The sequence below is a fragment of the Vanacampus margaritifer genome, chromosome 1 (genome assembly GCF_051991255.1).
Source record: "Vanacampus margaritifer isolate UIUO_Vmar chromosome 1, RoL_Vmar_1.0, whole genome shotgun sequence".
Classification (NCBI taxonomy): Eukaryota; Metazoa; Chordata; class Actinopteri; order Syngnathiformes; family Syngnathidae; genus Vanacampus; species Vanacampus margaritifer.
Window position 1 is genome coordinate 67852514 of NC_135432.1, and position 18586 is coordinate 67871099.

An 18586-nucleotide genomic window follows, 5' to 3' on the forward strand; every position below is an offset into this window, starting at 1 on the left:
ACCATTTACAGGTTACATTATTTTAATCAATTACAAATTAATTAATTTATTTGTCATCAAATGTGTTTGAACTTGATTCATGCTAAAAACGTCCACAAAAGATGTTGCTGGTTGCCGTGGTAACGTGTCAATCGTGACATTGAAAACTGACCAGCCCACATTTACGAGAACAACATTCTGTTTTTATTTGGCGGAATATACGCAGTCAGTCTCCACTTCTTGACGCTAACTGTGCTAACGAAGCTATGCTAACAGGAACAAACTTGTCACTATTTCTATTTCAATTTTGTTCAGGCACATTGCAGACCCCAAAAAGCATCAACCGATGCAAGTAACAGTCATGTGTGCCTGTGCTAAGCTAACAAGCTAACATGTCACATCAAGTGTTGTAAACAAAAGCGCAAACATTGGATACGTTCAGCTGTTTGGAAGTGGAGGGGGCGGTGCTTCACAAGCACTTGTCGAGCCAATCCAATTGGCTACGTCTGACTCCGCCCATGAAAAGGCATCTGGGCAACGGCGTTTACACGGTGGTCATGAGTCGGAGCGAACCCGAGCGGAAGCGCAGGATCTTCTTCTTCAGATGGCGAGAGGCTTTGATCTTGACCAAGGTCACGCCGGGACCAGCTCCTTGAGTCCTCTTGGCGGCGGCCTCGTCCCCGCTGGACCGGCGCTCTCCCCCAAAGCCGGCGGAGCGATCGGACGAGCACTCGGCAGAATATTCAGAGTCGCTTCCTGTTATCCGATCGGCAGGGTGGGCGCTTTTCCTCCGGCACCCGAACGCATCCCTGCCGGGGGCCTCTCGTGTCGGGCGGCGGCGGACCCGCTTGGTCTTGGTGATGTGGCGGTGGTTTCCATGGCGATGGACATCTTGGCTGGATACTAGGGGTGGTCTTTTGACTCTCTTGCAGGTTGACACGTCTTCCAGCCCGCGCAATCGGGACTTGACTCCGCCCCTGTTGGATTGGCAGATCTTTGGCGCGTTGTGCTTGCGGCGACTCGGTTGCCGTCGCGGTTCCGCCTTGTCCTCGTTCGGGGATCGGGACCTTGTAAGGGCGGCTGCTTCCGGAGTTTGCTCGTGGCCGGCATCCATTTTTGTATTTGGGCGAGGGACCTCAAAGCCCTCAATGTGGCGTACGCTCGGTGTTGTAGGCAAAGGATTTCGCCGGGTGCCTTCGTAGCTTCTGCCCACATAAGTTTTGGGACAGCCGGCGCGAGTGGGCGGAGCTCGGCGCAGAAGCAGACGGTAGATGTAGTTGTCCAAGTGCCTCGCTCGCACGGCGGGTGTGGCGGATTCCTCACTTATCGCGGCCGCCTGTCGGGAGACTCGGGACTGCTTGTCGGTTGCCGGGCCCACCTCGCTGACTTTTGACACCGAAACGTTGGCGCCGGGTTTGGACGGTGAGAAGGTCGCAGGAGAGTCACACGTGGAACAGCCACCGGCCGCGTCTGCAAATATTGCGACATCACAGAATGTTCAGGTGCGCACGTTCAAACGTGTTTTGTCGAATTAATTAATTATGAATTATAATTAATTCGTATTTATTTATAAGAATTATAAAAAATAATTAATTTATAAAGACATCATTATTTATTATTTATTTATGATTATTATAAAAAATAACTATTTATTTATAATTATTATAAAAAATAATAATTTCTTTATAATTATTATCCATCCATCCATTTTCTTAACCGCTTGTTCTCACTCGGGTCGCGGGGGTGCTGGAGCCTATCCCAGCTGGCTTCGGGCAGTGGGCGGGGCACACCCCGAACGGGTTGCCAGCCAATCGCGGGGCACACACAGACGAGCAAACATCCCCACTCACAATCACACCTACGGACAATTTGGAGTGTCCAATTAACCTGCATGTCTTTGGAATAAATAAAAATAAATGAAAAAATGTAATCGACTGACACCTCTAAAATAAAAAATCTGCTGCGAGATACTTCCGGGTGGCAAAACGCAAGTGACAAGCGCTGACCTGTTTGGGATGGTTGACTTTTGCCACACGGGAGCACGTCACAAAATGTACGCGAAACGTCCAGGAAGAGGGGCGGAGTCAAGCTCACACCAGCTTACCATTGGATGGGCGAAATGCATCCGGGTCGGCCGTCCAACAGAAACACTCGCTGAAGATGGAGTTGGACGAGTTGGACAACGACGCGGCGTCGCTCAGCTCGTAGAAACCTGACAGGTGCAAGTCGTCAGCATCACCTGTCGGCGCCGCACGACACGCGTCGTCTTCACGCGTGCGACGCTTCTACCTGAACTGGCCCGGCTGTCTGCTTCTTGCTGGTCATGTGACGTCTCCTTCGGGTCACGTGACGCCTCACTGTCCAATCGCAGCTCGCTGATCTGACGGTCCAACTCGTGGAGCTGACTCACCAGTCCGGCGTCCCTCGTCCGCAGACACCTCTGACACGCACGCACGCACGCACAGGTTTGTTTTACTATCTTTGTGAGGCCATCTCATTGACCGTGCATTTCCTAGCCCCTCCCCCTAACCCCAACCATCCAAAATGATTGCCTACCCCTATTCCTTACCCTAACCTCAACCATAACCCAATTCAAAGCTAAACCTTAAAACCAAGTCTTGACCCTCAAAAAGAGCTCTGAACTTGTGGTCTTCGGACGGCGCAGTCGCTTCCTGGTCTTCTTCTTCTTTGAAATGACTGGTGGATCACATCTCTATGGTGTATAGCACCACCTACAGCTGCGGAGTCTATTCGCAATGTTCCCAAAAGAAGAACAGACGGAAACGGCCATAAGTCGCATGTCCGTTTTGCGCATTTTCAGTCAATTCGCTTAAAAAAATCGAAATAATTGGAAGGTAACCTGAATAGTGACATCAACTAGCCACTAATCACGTGTTTTTGCCTAGCGGAGGGGGAAGAGCGGTTTGCGCTAACAAATGAATGAATAAAATAAGTGTCACGACTCACTATCTATCCATTATCTGAAGCACATTGATTGAATTGTCTATTGTGTGTATGATGCGACCGCGCACTCCCGCCCTTCCCGGGATGGAAAACATTTGCGCTATGCGCCGCGGATCCAAACTCACGTGAGCAACACCAGCGAAGTAGTCACATGACCTCGGTCTCCTTGCAGCGTCTAAACGCTGACGTGGAAGGAAAAATAGAAACAAACATCCGTCCGTCCGCTCGTTTTCTAGCGAGGTAGACCCGGGACTGCTAATGTCAGGGCACATGAGTGGCCCGCCCCGCCCCGGTGCCCGGTGCTCGGTGCCCGATGCCCGGTGCCCGATGCCCGGGACTGGTGCCCACCACCAGTGACGTGTTGAGTGGATTGGTGACGTCACCTACCAGCTTCTTCCTGAGGAGCTGGACGTTCTCGTCACGCCTCCGCAACGAACCCATCGGCTCCTCCCGCAGCGCCGCACGGACCACGACCTCCTGCCGGTGCCGCAGCTGCCGCAGCTCGTCCAGGCGAGACTCGGCGGCCAGCAGACGCTCCCTCGGGGACGCGGCGGCGGCGGCGGCGGCGGCGGCGTCCCGCATGACGTCAAACTGCCGTCTGTCCTGACCGACCTCGAACGAGTGACCGGCGGCGAGTCTGGCTCGGCCGACCGCGCCCCCTGCATCTCGCGTCCACATGAGCGAGCGCTTCCTGTTCAACCCTTCACATTAAAGTTGCGGCACTCCAGCCATTATAAAAATATATCTGAGAACCACTTCATTTAAATAATAAAAGCTTTATTGATATTCACACAAAACTGTCAAAACGACTCATTAAAATCTGTAATGTCAATCGATGAGCCATTACTGCGCATTTTATTGTGGAAGAAAACTACTTCCTGATACGCAAACCCTTCGCATGCAGACGATCCCGAAGAGACTCCGATTGCGTTGCAAGGCCCTAAAGCCTGCCCAATTCATTGTCATAAATTGACACGTGCACGTTAGAACACATCACTTGAGTCGTCTGAAGATGGCGTCACCTTCTCAGGGGGCGCCGGGGTCCCGATGCTTACTTCCGCTTGTCCTGAAAACACGCACACGATGTCTTCGTTGCTATATTGCACACCTTCCTGCTGCCATCTTGTCGTCATGGCAACCAAGACAGTTCTAATCACTGAGAGAGCGGAGGCGTCCATGTGCATGATTGACAGCTTGTATTTTTTTTTCCATTCATCTTATTACTAGATTATGCAAAATCTTAAAATAAGAAAACTCACAAAACCCCAGTTCAGGGCCTTTGATGTTGCTTGGTTGTCATCTTAAAATGTGGGAAATGCTTGTTTTAATCCTCGTATTTAAAACTGGCTGTTAACTGCCAAGACTACTTAATCAAATAAGATAATTAAGTAATAAGTATCTTAAAATAAGCACAATGATCTTGCCTGACAATTTAATTTGAAGTAAAAATAACTTGGAAAATCAAAATAAGCAAATTAAGGTTCAATTTAAGAAATTATATCTTATTTAAGATTTTAGTTTTCGCAGTGTAGCTAGTTCCCACGGTGCTCGTTTACCTGCTAGCTAGCTAGCATCAGCAGCTAAAGCCAAACTGTGGCAGGGTTTTTACTTTATGCACCTGGATTTGCCACCTCTGGTCATATTTAAATTTGTATAAATTGCACTACTGCATTTGAGTCACGCACACACACATTTGTTTGCAGGCTAACAATAATAATAATAATAAGAATAATAATAAAATGCCTTCCATTTCAAAATCTGATCAAATTGAAAACATTTGTACAGTTCTAAATTATGACCAACAGGGGGCAGCATTAATCAATAAATCCACTTTCTTGGCAGTTCAGTCAAAACACACACACACACACACACCATTACATGCACACACTAACAAATACACGCACGTGTGCCGACATGCTGCCCCCTGGTGGTCGCCCGAGTTGGTGCCGTCAGAGGACAAAGAGGCTCGTATTTCATTAGAGAAGAGGTCACTATGATGAGTAATGATGACGTCACGCTGTCGTCACACGTGGCTATGAAAAGCGCCTTTCACACTAAATTGTTTCCTTACCTGATTGCAGGCTCCACCTTTTCGACGGGCGCACCTGTCAAAACACGCGTGAGCGTCATTGTGTGCTGTTACGTCTTTTTGCGTGTTTGTCTGCGCGCGAGACCTGAGAGGGTTCACTTTGGAGGTCGGAGGTCGGCGTCTGACTGGCCACCGGCCTCAGCTCGAAGTCGACGCTCTCATCGGTCGCCTCCAAAATGGCGTCTGTTGAAGGATGACATCATCATGTCATGGCCGTGATGTTTACGTGCCATTGAGATGATGTCACTTCTATGACATCATACGCGATCATTGTCGTGACGTCACACCTGCACAGTGATTGATTTTTCCATCTCGTTGTGGCGTGGAGTGTGTCACCTCCCCCGAGCTTAGCTCCTCCTCCTGCCCCGAAAAAGGCAACAGGTCAGAGGTTATGGTCTGTCTGCGTGTACGTGTGTGCGTGCGTATACCAGTGATCTCTCTCCTTGAAGCGTGTGCTCCATCTTGATCATATGCACTTTGACCTGCCCTTCACTGGGGGGGTCAAGGTCCTAAAATGAAAAACAGGAAGTGACCAAGGAGGCAAACAGGAAATGAAAAGATAAAACAGATGTGCCCCTCTGACGCATATCAAAACCTGCAGTGGCGTCACTTCTCCCAGCACAGACTAAGTAGCATTGACGGCTGACAGGAAGTGATGAAAGACAGACAGGAAGTGCAGACTCACCACATCTTGAAGAGAACTGGACGAACTGGCCTCCTCTGAAGAAGGAAACGATCCATTTAGAGAAATGTTCTTGCGCTTTGTTCAAATGTCACGTACCCGTCATGGCGTCCACGTACCCGTCATGGCGTCCACGCGGTTGAAGCTGATCAGCAGTTCTCCTTCCGAGACCAGCTTGAGGCCTCCCGTGTCACTTCCTGTCACTGTGCTGATGTTTGTGCTGCTGCTGCTGCTGGTGTCGTCAGAAGGACTGGAGGGCGGTTCTGGTTCTGGCCCATCCCGACGAGGGTCTTCAGCTGAGGGTCCGCAAACGTCTTCTTCTTTTTCTTCTTGCACTTCCAACGCTGAGCGCGTGTCCAGGCCGTCCTCCTCGTCCAACGGCGGACCGGCTTCCACCGAGGACGGCGGGCTCGGGACTTGATGGACAGCAGTGGGGCTGGGTTCGGGACTGGGTTCGGGACTGGGTTCGGGACTGGGGGCGGGCGTGCTTACGGCCTCTGAGGGCACACACCAACAAAATACAAAATGTTGTTGCAATTATTGGATTCTTTTTCAGACAACTTTTGACTTTGACCGTCTTCTAGGGGTGCGAATGGCCCAGTTAGTACTTGGCCATTCCATGCATATCACCATTCACAGGTCACGGTTCGATTCATCCCGATACCAATCTATACATTGATTGCGATTTTTAATGTTTATTTTAATTTTTATAGAAAATACTAATCAGTAAACTTGTACACTGTAAGATTTGAAGAGCCAGAATTTGAGTTATGAGTGCTTACGGATTTAATTCAACTCATATCTCAAGGCACCACCGTACAGTATTTCTACTAGTCATTCCCCTAGTCAAAAAATCTATTTCTATCGGTTTCTGTTTTGCACCAATTAGCGTTAGAATATAGTTTCATCCTCATTCACAAACCTGTTTTAAACTGTGGCTAGATCAGCTCGTTGGGTTGATCTCTTATACTCTGCTGCCACCTGCTGGCCGTTTGTGTAATAACTACCATTGCTTTAAGCGACCTCTTCAGGTCAGAGGCTGCAGCAAAGCCAAGTATGCTCTTAAATTAAAAAAAAAAAAACATGAAAAACGTGTAAGCACGTTTTTAAATACTTTGTCCTTCCTTCCCAAAAACGTGTAAACACGTCTTTGGGTTTGACTGAGTTAAGTGGCGAGTGCGAGTACTTGAGGCCCTTCTGGTCTCCAACTGCTAACGCTGCTAACGCTGCTAATGCTAATGCCGCAAAGACTGCCCAACCTGAAGGAGCCGTGACGATTGGCTGCGGGGATTGGTCACTCAGCGAGCTGGTTGGTTCAGACGGAGGAGGCGTGGAGAGCGGGACGGGGTCCGCGATGGATGGAACCGGACTCGGAAGAGGGGTCGCTAGAGGTGTTACAACCGCAGCAAGAGTTTTCTCCTGGAAGGAAGAAGCTTCCCCTGGACCAGGATTTGCTCCTTCATCTGGAACCGCAGCCTCCCTCGGTACCAGCGCCTGGTCTATCATCTCCGCCAAAACCTGGTGAACCAGTTCCTTGACCAAAAGAGAGTCCACTTGGACGCCGGCATCTACGAAGAACTGGAGACCGCCTCCGCCGGCCGCTTCCACTGCGGCACGGAGACAACGCAACCTTCAACATGCAGCCGGTCTGGAAAGATCCCATTCAAGATGTCCGCCAAGGTCTCACCGATGTCTGAAGTGAGACTCCGCCCCTCCGCATCCGATTGGTCATTGTGGTCAGGGACGGGCAGAGGAGGCGGGTACTGCTCAGAGATCATCCTTGACATCAGCTGCTGCTCCACCCTGAACATCGCAAGGAGTAAGAACCAGACCACATGAGACCAGACGAGACCACATGAGACCAGACGAGACCACATGAGACCAGATGAGACCAGACGAGACCAGACGAGACCAGATGAGACCACACGAGACCACATGAGACCAGACGAGACCACATGAGACCAGACGAGACCAGACGAGACCAGACGAGACCACATGAGACCAGACGAGACCAGATGAGACCACACGAGACCACATGAGACCAAGGCGTCCGTCTCACCACTGCACCATCCGCTCCAGCATGTTGTCATCCAGGTTTGGCGCACAGATGTGGCGGGGCGCCGGGATGTGCGTCTCGGGGGGGAAGACCGGACCCTGGTAGACCACCGGAGGAGGTCCGGGACCTCCATCCAGATGCAGCGCTTCCTCACCCGCGACGGACTCCTGCTCCTGAAAAGGCAACATCACGCTTTGATGTTCGTCCGTCGGGAAGATTTACGGTCAAATAGAATTTCAACATGACGAGCAAAATTGTGGCTCAAAAATAGCCGGCATCCGAGATTTGACATTTTGTCGTCCGTTTACGGATTTTTTGGGGTGCATTTTTTCACACATTTTCAGACTTTCTGTTAAGTTTCCGACATTTTTTCCAATCTTTTGCCTCCTTCCTTTTTTGGACATTTTATGGCTGTTCATTATTTCCTTCAGTCTTTTTTTGCTCTCATTTTTTTTGGGACATATTTGGCATTTAATGGTTACTTTTGGAAAATTTTCTTTCCAGGCTTTTCTTCAATCAATTTTACGACTCTTGTTGGTGGAAATTTTATGGTCATTTTCAGGATTTCGTCTTTTATAGATACCTCGGCTGACGAACGCTTCAGCTCACGAACTTTTCGCCTCACGAACATTAAATTGGCGAGCGCATTTTGTCTCGGCTGACGAACTAGTTTTCGGCGGACGAACCAAATCCCGCGACACGAGAAATCTCGAGAAGCTGCCGCACGCTCACGGCGTCCCAGTCGGTCGCCCCCTTTGTTTGAGTGCGGACGTGGTTTGTGTTCGGTAGACATTTTGGATCATTTTGGAGTGTACTTTTGCTACCCTGGGACCGAAAAAGAGGCCACAAAAGGCTAGCGTTAAGCCGAAGAAGACAAAATGACGGTCGAGCAGAAGAAGGAGATCATCGACAACCACGAACGAGGTGCGCGTTTGTCAGCGTCAAGTGAGAGCATCAAGGCCATGTTAGCAAAGTGGAGTGATGTGCAGGATTTTGTCCAACAGCACCACTCAGAAAAGACGATCATCAACATGATGAAAGATAATGTGATGCCTCAGTTTCGGAAGACCTCAAACGCACAAAGCAACAGGTGTCAATGAAGAGGTTTTTAGTCGGCAACAAGGATAAAGAGTCTCCGAAGAAGCAAAGAAGAGAAGCCACACCGGAGGACTCTCCTTCCAAACAGTAAGTCCCTCCCGCCCTCCTCCGACCATCACAAAGGCAAATAAAACCACTTTATTATACAGTACAGTGTATTTCTTTAATTACAATAAATTGCACATTTAGTATACATCAAATAAGGTATATTTTGTGTAGTTTTAAGGCTTTTTTAGTAGTACTTGGGAACGGATTATTCTCATTTTAATGGTTTCCTATGGGAAATACTTGTTTGGAAGACGAACTTTTCGCCTCACACACACTTTCTGGGAACCAATTAAGTTCGTGAGCTGAGGTATCACTTTACTTAAAAATGTTTTCTGCTTCTTTTTTTTCATTTTCAGGATTTTTGTTGTTGTTTTTGTTACTTTTCACATTTTCTGCCTTTTTAAAATGCAATCATTTTGTGGGCAATTTCATGGACATTTTATGGTGATTTTCTGCTTTCGTCCCACATTTTATAGTCACATTTTTTTTTTACATCGACCTTTCGTCTCTTTTTTTGACAACTCAATATTTTGAACTCTGACAATTTTTGAATATTTAATTATTCAAAGATTATTTTATTTCAAAATCCCCCCGATGGAGGGAGAGTGACTTAAGAGCCGCAAGTTGATAGCAAACGTCAAGCGTGTGTTTCACGTGTTGGACGGCAGACGTTTGTGAAGAAAAGTGAAATGTTGCGCGATATCAATGCGAGACGTTAGCGGCAACTTTGCCGTGAGCCGTCAGGTGTGTTTGGCCGTCAGGTGTGTTTGGCCGTGGTCGGTACCAGGTCGGCAGCCGACAGGAATTCGGTTCCGGGGAATCCGCGGCCTTCCTCTTCCTCGCTCTTCCTCTCGGCCATTTCCACAGCGATTGATGGAGGCGGGAACGCTTCGACAACATCCTCTGATTGGTCCTCGCACGCCGGCGGGTCCACTTTGACCTTGCAACGAGACAGCAAGTCGGCCCGTTTTGCCAATGACGAAGTGCAGGTACGCAAATCGGAATTTCCTTCCCGACGGCAAACTCACATCCAGTCCTCGATCCGGCCCACTTCCCAACCCCACCAGCAGATCCTCGTGATCCTCCACTGGTCCAGGACTCGGCCGGGACGGGGGCTCCGGCGCCGGAGGCTCCTCAGGTGACAACGCGACAGGAAGTGAGGTGACCGTCCTGGGGGAGGGGCCTATCCTGGGATGCGCTTGGGGTGCAATGTCATAACGTGGATTTCACATTTCCATGTGCAATTTCAGATGGTCAAATGTGTGACTGACCGAGTGCGATGGCCGCGGGGGGGCGGAGAACCTTGGCGGGGGCCCCACGAAGGTCTGAGGGCTCCACGGAGCTCAGGTGGGAGGAGTGTCGGCGTGCGGGTGCTGAAGGCTGAGGGGATTTCAGCTTGCCGCCTGACAACAACAACATGTTCCATCAAATGGCGCCCTACCCAAGAGCACTACTTTTGGCCAAATGACGCTGGAACCTTTCACGCCGTCCGCCGCACGGGGGCGTGGCTTGCCGTTAACGGGCGCCGTCATGGAGCTCAAGCCAAGTGGCGGGTTCCTCTGGAGGGGCGCTCTCCCGTACACACTGGCCAGGTACGACTCGTCTGCCGCCGGCCCGGCTCGCGGCAACTGCGGCGGCGAGCACAGCGGGGATGTCGTCACAGGTCCGAAAGCACCAATCGGCACCAGGCGGACACATGAGGCGGTACCCGTACGGGCGCGGCCGCTTGCCGTCCTCTCCCCGCCGGCGTCTTCTTACTTCCTGCTCCTCGGAGCGCGTTTAGCGGCCGTCCTGGCCGAGATGTCGGCGGGAAGTTCTCCTAAGCACAAGCAAATGTTTAATTTCGATTCAAAACAAGCAATTATCATTTTAAATAGTTTTATCAACCTCATTTGTCAGTTTGCCTTTCAATTTTATTTGATTTTTTTATTGAATACATTTCTTCAACTTGACTTGTAACTTTGACAAAGATGAAAACGATGCACATTTTCAGTTTTAGTTTTAACATGGAGGTTGTTTATGTTAGTTGACTTTATTGAAAACGTTTTTTTTTTCATTTCAATTTGAGTCATTTTGTTGCCTCGCTAAATTCCCACTGATTTATTTTCCCCTTACAGAAAAAGCAAAATGAGATAATTCTGACAAACAAAAGGCCAAACCCAAGCGTTACCCGGCCGGCCGTCTCGGAGGGAGTGGCAGGTGGGAGGGGCTTGCACGGGTCACGTGACCAGCGAGGCTCACCTGCACGTCTCTGCCGATCAGGTGTATCCACGCGTCCACCGTCCTCTTGATGCGAGCCCGCTCGCTCCATTGGCTGCCAAAGTCACATGACACAAAACAGTTGTCAGACTTGTTTTTCTTCCCTGAACACTTTTTTCATGCATGGATCATCGGCCCGATGATTCTTCTTCATATTCAGCATTTTGACAAATATCGGCGCCAATAATCGGTCGATCCCGACTCAATTCTCTAGTAAGACATCAGAATTGAGCCAAATGTCAGACGGGACTTCCTGTTCAATTTGGGGCGTGGCTTGTTGTCCTGTTATGATAGACTCCATTTTTTCCAACTGATTGCAAAATGGCCGACTTCCTCGAGACTTTTTTTGTGTGTTTTTTTTTTTTTTTTTTTACATTTTATACCCCCCATCAGCGAAAGTGAGGTCAGGCGCTACCTGTTCGCCGCCAGAGCCTCCAGCTGGCACTGCAGAACTTCTCCGGTCCGAGCTCTCTCCACCGTCTCCAGGTTCTCGTCCAGAACTTTTTTCTGCCGCTGAAGCCGACGGAGGAGCTGGCGGGCCTCGTCCAACATGGACGGCGGCACGCGTTCGCTCTGCGTTCAACACGTGACAAAACATGAGAAGTCATGTGACGCGTTCTGCCGACGTCACGCCAAAGTGCAACACGCACGGTGAGAAAAAAGAAAAGGGGTTTATGGCAACTCTCAGCAACGTTCAAAAGAATGGCTGCATCCGTCCTCACCGCTGTCTGCACTGGCCCCGCCTCTCCCGCCACCTGATTGGCCAGCGCCGCTCGACTGTCGTTGGCTTGGGTTGCCACGGGAACAACTCTGGCACGGCGGGACGCGACCGTGATGGAAACAAACGGCAATAAAATGCAATTAGTACACCCCGCCCCCAATAATAATAATAATAATAATAATAATAATCATTCAAAAAAACTTTGTGGTGAGACCATCACATGACATTTGTGTGTGCGTGTTGCATGTTTGTGTGCGGCTGCCACAAGCTGCAGAAGGGCCGTGTTGCTAGGCGACACATCTGCTGCCGTCTCCCACGGCAACAGCAGCAGGAGATGCTGACGGAGGACAAAAGTGGTGCAGACAAGAAGACAAAAGACGCCCCCCCCCCCCCCCCCCCCCCCCGAAATCTCAGCCGCTGTCAATCAAAGCACAGAAAAGGAGATGATGGATGGATGTGAATTTTATTGACACGTTCACAACATGTCAGCACGGGAACGCAACCAAACGTCAACATGTAGAAAAGGCGTCAAAAGGTTTCTAAAAAACAAAAAGTCATTGAAGGCAACTATAAAAAACTATAAAAATAACAAGGTGTTTTTTTGTGTGTGACTATGACGCTGCCGTCCTCGTGACCTTGTGACCTTGGCCAAACATGGGCAACAACAAGCATCTGGGAGCAACAAAATGTCTTCCATGTGATGTCTGTTTTTTTTATACTGGCCATCTTTTGGAAACGGGGCTCGTCCCAATTCCGCTGAAGTGAAGCCGCGTCCTCAAGGGTCCCTCTCCTTCTTGACTTTGACGTCGCCCGCCAGGATGGTGGCGATCTCGCCCTGCATGAATGCCCAGGGCACGCTGGAGCCCACCAGGGGGCACTTGTCCCCGCTGGGGCAGTACACCTCGGCGGCGGCGGCCCCCTGGGCCTTGATGCTGTCTCGGGAGCACGGGAAGCAGAACTTGTGGTGAGCGGCGGACGGGCACTGGACGAAGTGAGTGTCCTCCAGCCGCTCGTGACACAACGTGCAGCACAGAGGGCCGCTGGCGGCTGCGTTGGTTGGCTCCGCCCCGCCGCCCGCGTGGTCTTCGGTGCGGGAAGAGGGAGCCCGCTGGCCGGCCGCCGGGGAAGCGGGACCGCTGCCAGAATGGACCGAGTCTCTGTACTTATTGGGGGATGGCGCACGCCCTACAGCGTCCGCCGCGGGGGATTCGGCCGACTCTGGCGTGGTGGAGCGCCCGGGGGCGGAGCCCGACGGGTTGCCGCCGTAGGAGAGTTTGAGGGCCTCGGCCTGGTTGGCGATCCACTGCCGGTGCTGCTCTTCCATCAGCTTCGGGCTGCTCTCTGCCAAATCCGGTTCCGGGGACGACTTCCTCTTCCTGGAACTGCCTCTGGACCCGCTCGGGGCCTGGGCCCGGGCGGAGGGCAGCGGGGAGGTGGGCAGCAGCGGGCGGGTGCCGTCGACAAGGGGCTGCGGCAGCATATCTTCCCCCACGCAGTCCTTGAAGATCCGCAGCGGTTCTGGCAACAAATCCCCGAGCAACCGCCAGTCGCCGGAACCGTGCTTCTTCTCATACTCCAGGTACTTGAACCCGGACGACAGACCTCGGCCCATGTCCTTCATGCAGTCTTGGTACATCTGCTTGGCCACCCCCGAGGCGCTGGAGAACACGTTCCCGGAACCGCTCGGGTATTCAATGAAGATCTTCAGCTCGTAGTCGACGCCGGGTTTGGAAACCACGTCGAAGGCGAACACGCGGCCGACCAGGCCGTGGTCCTTCTTGAAGCGGACCTCGAAAGGGGTACACCCGGACAGGGTGACTAGGGTGCTTCGAACCAGCTTGGGTTTGCTGGCCCAGTCCTCCTGGCGGTTGCGAAGGCTTTCGCTCAACTCGCTCAGCGTCTCAGCGTTCCTCTGCTTGTCTTTGGTCTCCCGGTCCTGCTCCAAACCCGACACGCTCGCCGCTCGCTTCCCAGCAGGCTCGCTCGGACATGCCGGGCCCAGCATGGGGCCCTGCATGGGGCCCTGCGGTGCGCTTCTGCTGGACGCTCCGTTCTGGGGCAGCAGGTTGGGAGGCAAGTTAACGAGTCCCGGGGCCAACGCCTGACCCCCGAGACTCCTGCTCCTGGAGTTGGGACTGTGACGGTTCAGTTCGGGTGGTCCGTCGTCCACTTTGAACCCATTCGGACCCCCGAGGCCATTAGGCAGCCTACCTTGGTAGTCCAACCTGACCCGGGTGTCTGCACCCAGCACCGAGTAACGGTCCAAAGAGGACTTTCCCAGTCCGTCCGCCGGATGCTGGCTGAGGACCTCCTTGCCGCTTTTGGGCTCCTGGAGGCCGTGAGTCCGTCTGAGGTGGCGGGCGGTCTCGATGGCGAACTCGATCCGATCGGCGCCCTCGTAGTTGACGCAGCCGCGGCACACGGGCTCGCTGAAGTCCCAGATCATGGCCCAGGACATGCGGGGCAGGTCGCAGAGGTAACAGGATTGTCTGCGCGCCAGTGACGGCTGCGGCGGGGAGGACATGACCGGACCGGACCGGTCCCTGGACCGCCTGCCTGCCTGCCTGCTGCCTCAGCCGAGCGCTCGCGGCAAATGTGAGGCGCCAGAGATGCTTTTTCTGCCGCTGCAGCGCGGGGGGGAGGGCGGGGCCTTACTGCATCGCGCTGAGGAATCCGAAAGACAGGCACGCGCGGACACAAAGAACACCCTCCCCCTCCCACTTGGTAGTGAGTGACATCACTCCCCCATGTCCGCCGACACGTGCACACAAAGCATTTTAAGCGCGACAGAGACGCGCGCACGCACACAATGGAAATGCTGATGTGTTGCCATGGAAACGTGCATGCAAAGAGGCAGATGCTGAATTTATAATCAGATGCCCTTCAGAGGACAGGACACGCACGCACACACACGCACGCACACACACGCACACACCTGGCGTGGTCGGTGTGTGTTGCCATGGTAACCAGGTCAGTCTCCACGTTGGTCCTCGCTGAAGGCTTGATGATGGCTGATTAAAAACGACACGTAAACAGACATTAGCATCGACTATCTCCGAAGAACAACTTCAACCCCCCCCGCCCCGCCCCCCCTCCTATAAATAGCAGCAGCCTCGTGTTTCCATGACAACCAGTCTCATCCTACTACAACAGGTGTCAAAGTCCGGTCCTCGAGGGCCGCAGTCCGGCATATTTATAGGTTTCCCTCCTCCAACACGCCTGATTCAAAGCTTCAGGATTGTTATCAGGCTCCTGCAGAGCAGAGCAGTCAATTCAGGTGTGTTGGAGGAGGGAAACGTCTAAAGCAGGCAGGATTTTAAACATCTGTGCTGACTAAGCAGGAGGGATGTTTCCATGGTAACACAAGCAAGTCATCTCATACAAAGCACTGCCACCTGCTGGTCAACGCACGCATCACAATGACGACAACGTGCGCGTGTAACGTAGCATTTAGAATCGCACCGAAAATCCCAATTCGCTGATGTGCGGATTCGTAACTTAAAGGAATACTTGAGTCATTTAGCAATAAATAGTTTATATTTTGTCTAGAATTAATGTGATAACTTGATTATTTTTCATGTACAATTAATACCTTTAAAAAATATTTTTTCCACTTGCTGTCAATTGAAGATGACCTCACCTGTGCTGAGGAAGTAGGTAACGACCAATCATTTCGACCTGGCAGGGCGTCTGCAGCATGAATTTTTTTTATGTGATATTTATTTTGGTATTTTTCGGCATTTATTTGTATGTTTATTGTTAGAATCTCGTTTTATTTATTTCTATTTTACTTATTTAGGGATATATTTATATGTTGTTGTTTTTATTTCCATTTATATATTTTTGTTATTATATTTTTTTATAGCCATTTTTATTTTCACTTTTAGTCATTAATTTATTTAGTAATTTATTTTTCTTTCTTTTTTTCTGCAGTTTTGGTCCTCCATAGAAAAAAGGCGAATAATGTACCCACTCATCGGAATGTGTGAATTACCACCCATTCGTGCAAAGCTCTAGTATGCGTGCGTACCGGCAGCGCCAGCGTGCGGACCATCAGTCTGTGACGGGTACGAGGGCGTGTAGCGCGTGACGACGTCGAGTGCCGACTGCAGCAGCTGATTCTGTGAGGAGAGCGGCAACGGAGGCAATGAGCAGCGGCGGCGCCAAACATGAGATGGCCGCCGCCGAGCGATTCGCTCACCTGGAGCTCCAGCTGGCGATTGTGCAGCGCCTCCATCCTGCTCAGGCCCCGCCCATTGGCCCCGCCCACCCTACGGGAGCGCACAAAGTCAAGCCGCAACCGAGCGAGAAGTCAAATTGCGGTCAAGTCACGCAGTGCGTCTGCGTGTACGTTCATATTTCAGCGTGTACCTGTCAATGGTGTCCACCTGCTGACATGCTTCCACCTCCATGTGGCCCTACACACACAAACAGCAAGCATATATGTTAACACACACACACACACACACACACACGTGTTTCATTTGTCAAGTCAACATTTATTTGTGTTGTAGTACAAATTGTAGCTGACCTCTTTGTTTGCACTTAAGTCGTCTCCTCGGTTAGAAGACAGTGACTGCGCCCTCTTGTGTGCACCGGCCACATTGCAGGAGCTGTTGCTCTGCTGAGGCTCTAACAGCTGAACTTTCACCTCCCGCCTCTGGGGGGCGTCATGAGAGCTGAACGACAGACGAAAAGCATCAAGTAAAACAACATCAGAGAAACAACTAACAAGCAAAACACTACAATACTCACCGCTGCTTGAGAGCCGCCAGCACGACTCCTCGAGACCCTGCCTCAAAATGGGAGGTCAAGAGGTCGCGACCTGGATGCACTATTGAACATTAGTTAAAAAGGACATTTATATACGAATAGATTACACATGAAAGTCAAGTTAATTCTCCATCCGCTGTTGCCATGGTAGCGCCGCAAAAAATACGGCAGACATCGCCCCCTGCTGGACCAGCATAAAAGTGCGTGACGTCACACTCACCGCCGTCACCGCGTTGCGAGGCAGCCAGCGTCTGACGAGGAGCTCCTCCGTGCGTCTTGCGTCCGGAGTTTCGCCGATGCCCGCCGCCCACCTTTTGGATCGTCAAACGGGCCGGACCGACAGCCGGCCAGGTGTCGGGACTAGTCTTGGCCGAGAATCGAGTCCGGGTCGCGTCCACGCGCGGCAACATGCTCATCGCCGACTCGAGTTACGACGCGGCTAACTTCCGTTAGCCCGACTTCAAAGTTCCCGCTCAGAGAAAGCGTCTCACGACTCAGCTGTGGCAAAATGCTAAACGTTGAAAAAACACATTGGCTTTGACAAAATGGCGCTAAAGGAGTTTTAAAATGTGTCGCAGAGTTGAAAGCATAAGCTGGGATGTTAAATGTGCCGACAGAACCATAGTGCACATACAAAATGGACGAGAAGTGTTGCTTAAAAAAAAAAGGGGGTTGCTACAAACAAATTCTACTTCCGGGTTCCGCTCCGGAGCCATAGTAGCATTTTGAACAAAATTTGACATTAATCCCAAAATGAAATAGAGCTCGACTCCAGTTGTGATATTTTTTTAAACAGAGAAATTATTGACAATGTTTTATTCGTACACTGTACACACGATGTGATAGTTGTCATCGGGAACTTACTGTTACAATCGTAGCACCCGGAAGATTTATTTTGTGGCGCACACTTTACAGTTAGGGCTAAAAGTGAGAATATTCAGTTTCTTCTTTGGGGTATCTGGAAGCAGATATTCTGACACATAATTACTAATCAAAACAACCTGTTACCGCTGCTCTATCTTCAATCACATTCTACTGTTTTAAGGGACATTCCGGTCGGTCCGTCCGTCCTTGAGTCCGCTTGAAGGGTTTCACGGCCATCTCAAGCAGGTGAGGGGGAAACATTTTTTTTTAATGCTGGAATACGTAACATCGCTGTAGTTGTAGCATTTTTTAGAGGACGTGAGCTGAATAAATCAGCTATTTAATAAGGACGCAAAATGGCTTTAGAGCTTTTAGCTTGTTTCATTTAACTGTCATTACGCAGTCGGCAAAATACTATTCTTTCCAACAGTGAAAAGTCAGAATGTCTTGTTCTTTTGAAGCTATTGAAAGGGGTCTCATCTCCTGGTTACGCTCCCGTCGTCCAACATGGCGGTTCAGGTGTCCGAGTCAGACCAGATCAAACAGGTAACACCTCCTGTTTGTAGGCGAAGTCACGTGAGTTTTTTGGGGGGGTTAGATTTATGACGTCATTTGCCGTTTCAGTTCAAAGAATTCCTTGGGACGTACAACAAGCTGACAGAAAACTGCTTCATGGACTGCGTCAAGGATTTCACCAGCCGGGAGGTCCGGCCTGAGGAGGTACTGGCCGTCCAAAACATAGTTCTTGTGTTGTCTCGTGATTGCCTCCGTCATCTTGTCCTTGTTGTTGGTCCTCAGTCGAGCTGCTCCGAGTCGTGTCTCCAGAAGTACCTGAAGATGACACAACGGATCTCCATGCGCTTCCAGGAGTACCACATTCAGCAGAACGAGGCGCTGGCTGCCAAAGCCGGTCTGCTGGCACAGCCCAGATGAGACAGACGGATGCCACACACTCAAAAGACCCCATGGAGTTGTATGTTTTGGAATGTGTCCAAATAAAACTGTGATGTCATCCATGTGTGCTTGCGTGATACACACACCCCAAAACACACT

At 50.8% G+C, this 18586-nt stretch overlaps 4 protein-coding genes across 9 annotated transcripts; 1 reads left to right on the forward strand and 3 right to left on the reverse strand.

The window, feature by feature from the left end:
* Positions 1–160: 160 nt before the first annotated feature.
* dact1 (dishevelled-binding antagonist of beta-catenin 1) lies at positions 161–3638 on the reverse strand. Its single transcript, XM_077564957.1, has 4 exons — positions 3331–3638; positions 2269–2419; positions 2084–2191; positions 161–1449 (listed from the first exon to the last, which is right to left on the reverse strand). The coding sequence occupies exons 1-4, from the start codon at positions 3619–3621 to the stop codon at positions 524–526; spliced, it is 1476 nt and encodes a 491-aa protein (XP_077421083.1). The 5' UTR covers positions 3622–3638; the 3' UTR covers positions 161–523.
* A 61-nt stretch (positions 3639–3699) lies between these two features.
* kiaa0586 (KIAA0586 ortholog) lies at positions 3700–17331 on the reverse strand. Of its 4 annotated transcripts, none has more exons than XM_077564953.1 (25): positions 16890–17331; positions 16652–16721; positions 16428–16575; positions 16268–16314; positions 16098–16167; positions 15927–16017; positions 14832–14907; positions 11826–11985; positions 11591–11748; positions 11158–11230; positions 10625–10735; positions 10394–10544; positions 10188–10319; positions 9945–10114; positions 9701–9856; positions 7774–7943; positions 7402–7517; positions 6974–7321; positions 5834–6211; positions 5718–5752; positions 5461–5541; positions 5320–5392; positions 5118–5215; positions 5015–5048; positions 3700–4009 (listed from the first exon to the last, which is right to left on the reverse strand). In XM_077564953.1, exons 1-25 carry the CDS (start codon positions 17083–17085, stop codon positions 3927–3929), a joined length of 3225 nt encoding a protein of 1074 aa, XP_077421079.1. In that variant the 5' UTR covers positions 17086–17331; the 3' UTR covers positions 3700–3926. The 4 variants fall into 4 exon arrangements, with proteins under 4 accessions (XP_077421079.1, XP_077421077.1, XP_077421076.1 ...); XM_077564951.1 differs by having other exon boundaries at positions 10631–10735; positions 16652–16730; positions 16890–17330; XM_077564950.1 differs by having other exon boundaries at positions 16652–16730; positions 16890–17330.
* On the reverse strand, positions 12322–14825 carry irf2bpl (interferon regulatory factor 2 binding protein-like). The gene has a single exon (XM_077564956.1). The coding sequence runs from the start codon at positions 14418–14420 to the stop codon at positions 12672–12674; it is 1749 nt and encodes a 582-aa protein (XP_077421082.1). The 5' UTR covers positions 14421–14825; the 3' UTR covers positions 12322–12671.
* Positions 16638–18545, forward strand: timm9 (translocase of inner mitochondrial membrane 9 homolog). Of its 3 annotated transcripts, none has more exons than XM_077564967.1 (5): positions 16638–17020; positions 17715–17779; positions 17995–18079; positions 18158–18253; positions 18332–18545. In XM_077564967.1, the coding sequence occupies exons 3-5, from the start codon at positions 18041–18043 to the stop codon at positions 18464–18466; spliced, it is 270 nt and encodes an 89-aa protein (XP_077421093.1). In that variant the 5' UTR covers positions 16638–17020; positions 17715–17779; positions 17995–18040; the 3' UTR covers positions 18467–18545. The 3 variants fall into 3 exon arrangements, with proteins under 3 accessions (XP_077421093.1, XP_077421095.1, XP_077421094.1); XM_077564969.1 differs by having other exon boundaries at positions 16862–16938; XM_077564968.1 differs by lacking the exon at positions 16638–17020 and adding an exon at positions 17441–17596.
* The last annotated feature ends 41 nt before the right edge of the window (positions 18546–18586 follow it).

Coding starts and splice junctions, on each gene's coding strand:
- dact1 (XM_077564957.1), bottom strand. CDS start 3,621: ATGTGGACGCGAGATGCAGGGGGCGCGGTCGGCCGAGCCAGACTCGCC. Junction 2,192..2,268: donor AGACAGCCGGGCCAGTTCAG/GTAGAAGCGTCG, acceptor TGCACCTGTCAG/GTTTCTACGAGCTGAGCGAC. Junction 1,450..2,083: donor TGCATTTCGCCCATCCAATG/GTAAGCTGGTGT, acceptor CAATATTTGCAG/ACGCGGCCGGTGGCTGTTCC.
- irf2bpl (XM_077564956.1), bottom strand. CDS start 14,420: ATGTCCTCCCCGCCGCAGCCGTCACTGGCGCGCAGACAATCCTGTTAC.
- kiaa0586 (XM_077564950.1), bottom strand. CDS start 17,085: ATGAGCATGTTGCCGCGCGTGGACGCGACCCGGACTCGATTCTCGGCC. Junction 11,231..11,590: donor GAGGCTCTGGCGGCGAACAG/GTAGCGCCTGAC, acceptor TGACTTTGGCAG/CCAATGGAGCGAGCGGGCTC. Junction 5,049..5,117: donor TCCAAAGTGAACCCTCTCAG/GTCTCGCGCGCA, acceptor GTGTTTTGACAG/GTGCGCCCGTCGAAAAGGTG.
- timm9 (XM_077564967.1), top strand. CDS start 18,041: ATGGCGGTTCAGGTGTCCGAGTCAGACCAGATCAAACAG. Junction 18,080..18,157: donor AGTCAGACCAGATCAAACAG/GTAACACCTCCT, acceptor TTGCCGTTTCAG/TTCAAAGAATTCCTTGGGAC. Junction 18,254..18,331: donor GGGAGGTCCGGCCTGAGGAG/GTACTGGCCGTC, acceptor GTTGGTCCTCAG/TCGAGCTGCTCCGAGTCGTG.